Genomic DNA, 1,662 nt, shown 5'->3' with positions numbered 1-1,662 from the left:
CTCTCGGCCCTGTCGTGGCAGCGGCAGCGGCCGCCCCGGCAGTACCGGTGTCTCCTGGCAGCCCTGCCTCCACCCCGCTGGCTTCTGCTTCGGCCTCTCCCCAGGCCCCAGCCCCCAACTCTCCCCTGTCCCCCCTCACTCCTCCCCAGTGCCTGGCCCTGGCCGGTGCCATCTCTCCGCCTTTCTTCCTGGCTGCCCCCATGGCCCTGGCCCCGTTGTCACCTCCTGCCCCTCTGGTGCCAGCTGGGATGTCTCCTGGGAGTCCCGGTGCTCCGGTCTCTCCACTGGTTACAGTTGCTCCTTCTGTTGCCAAGAGCTGTCCCATGGGCCCTGCCCCGGTGGCCCCGGCTGCTGCTCCTACAGCTCCAGCTGCGGGAGACCCGGTCCCTCCCTCCGTGGCCAGGACACCTCCCGGGAGCCTGGACCCTCAGGCAGCGCCTGCCGCTGCGGCTGCTCCCATCACTCCTGTCCTGTCCAAACCCTCTCCGGGAGCTGCTCCATCTCCCCCAGGGCCACCGACAGCAGCAGCTCCCAGTGCTGCACCAGCAGTGGCCACGGCTGCTTTGGCCAAAGCAGCTCCAGCGAGCCCCGTCTCCCCGCTGGCAGCTCCTGTGCCTGCTGCCCCCTTGGCCCCTGCCAGCTCCCCGCCTGTCACACCAGCGGTGGCAGCTCCAGCTGCCCCTCCTGCGGCCAAAGCGGCACCTGCAAGCCCAGTCACTGCCTCGACTTCTCCCCTTGCCACTGCAGCTCCACCAGCTCCAGCTGCCCCTCCTGCAGCCAAAGTGGCTCCCACGAGCCCCATCACTGCCCCCTCAGCCCCTGCCAGCTCCCTGCCTGTCACACCGGCGGTGGCAGCTCTGGCCACCCCTTCTGTGGCCAAAGCGCCTCCTGTGAGCCTGGTCGCTGCCCCATCTGCTCCCTCTGCCCCTGCCACACCAGCTCTTGCAGCTCCACCAGCTCCAGCTGTCCCTCCTGCAGCCAAATCGCCTCCTATGAGCCCTGTCACTGCCCCATCTGCCCCCTCTGCCCCTGACAGCTCCCCGCCTGTCACACCGGCGATGGCAGCTCCGGCAGCTCCAGCCACCCCTCCTGTGGCCAGAGCACCTTCCAAGAGCCCTGTTGCAGCCACACCAGCTCCTGCAGCTCCCGTGAGCCCAGTCACTGCCCCGTCTGCTCCCTCTGCCCCTGCCGCACCGGCGATGGCAGCTCCACCAGCTCCGGCCGCCCCCCCCCACAGCCAAAGCGGCTCCCAAGAGCCCTGTTGCTGCTCCCTCTGCCGCAGCCACACCAGCTCCAGCTGCCCCCCCTGCAGCCAAAAAGCCTCCAAAGAGCAGCCCTGCCGCTGCCCCATCTGCTCCCTCTGCCCCTGCTGATCCAGTGCTGGCAGCTCTGCCAGCTCCAGCCACCCCTCCTGCGGCCAAAGCACCTCCCAAGAGCCCTGTTGCAGCCACACCAGCTCCTGCAGCTCCGCCAGCTCCAGCTGCCCCCCCGGCAGCCCCTGCCCCGGCACCTGGCCTGCCAGCTCCCGCTCCAGGCACGGCTGCCCCAGCACTGGGGGTTCCTGGTGCCCCCCCAAAGCCATCGGCTGATCATGCCACCCCTGCTCTCCAGAAACCAGAAGCCGGCCTTCCTGGCTCTGCACCGGCGGGTAACCTCCCCCCG

The 1,662-nt window shown here is 69.6% G+C and overlaps 2 protein-coding genes across 2 annotated transcripts in view; both read left to right on the top strand.

The window, feature by feature from the left end:
* The first annotated feature begins 111 nt into the window (after window positions 1-111).
* Window positions 112-1,458, top strand: LOC109279542 (vegetative cell wall protein gp1-like). The gene has a single exon (XM_019472855.1). The coding sequence runs from the start codon at window positions 201-203 to the stop codon at window positions 1,371-1,373; it is 1,173 nt and encodes a 390-aa protein (XP_019328400.1). The 5' UTR covers window positions 112-200; the 3' UTR covers window positions 1,374-1,458.
* A 133-nt stretch (window positions 1,459-1,591) lies between these two features.
* NACA (nascent polypeptide-associated complex alpha subunit) overlaps window positions 1,592-1,662 on the top strand; it is a 4,156-nt gene continuing 4,085 nt past the window's right edge. The window contains exon 1 of the mRNA XM_009282288.1: window positions 1,592-1,648. Coding sequence (XP_009280563.1) covers window positions 1,592-1,648 — 57 coding nt within the window. The remainder of the gene's footprint in view (window positions 1,649-1,662) is intronic.

This window comes from Aptenodytes forsteri, unplaced genomic scaffold (genome assembly GCF_000699145.1).
Source record: "Aptenodytes forsteri isolate BGI_AS27 unplaced genomic scaffold, ASM69914v1 Scaffold373, whole genome shotgun sequence".
Lineage (NCBI taxonomy): Eukaryota > Metazoa > Chordata > Aves > Sphenisciformes > Spheniscidae > Aptenodytes > Aptenodytes forsteri.
The sequence above is the reverse complement of the archived record's forward strand: the minus strand, read 5'-3'. Positions and strand labels throughout refer to the sequence as shown.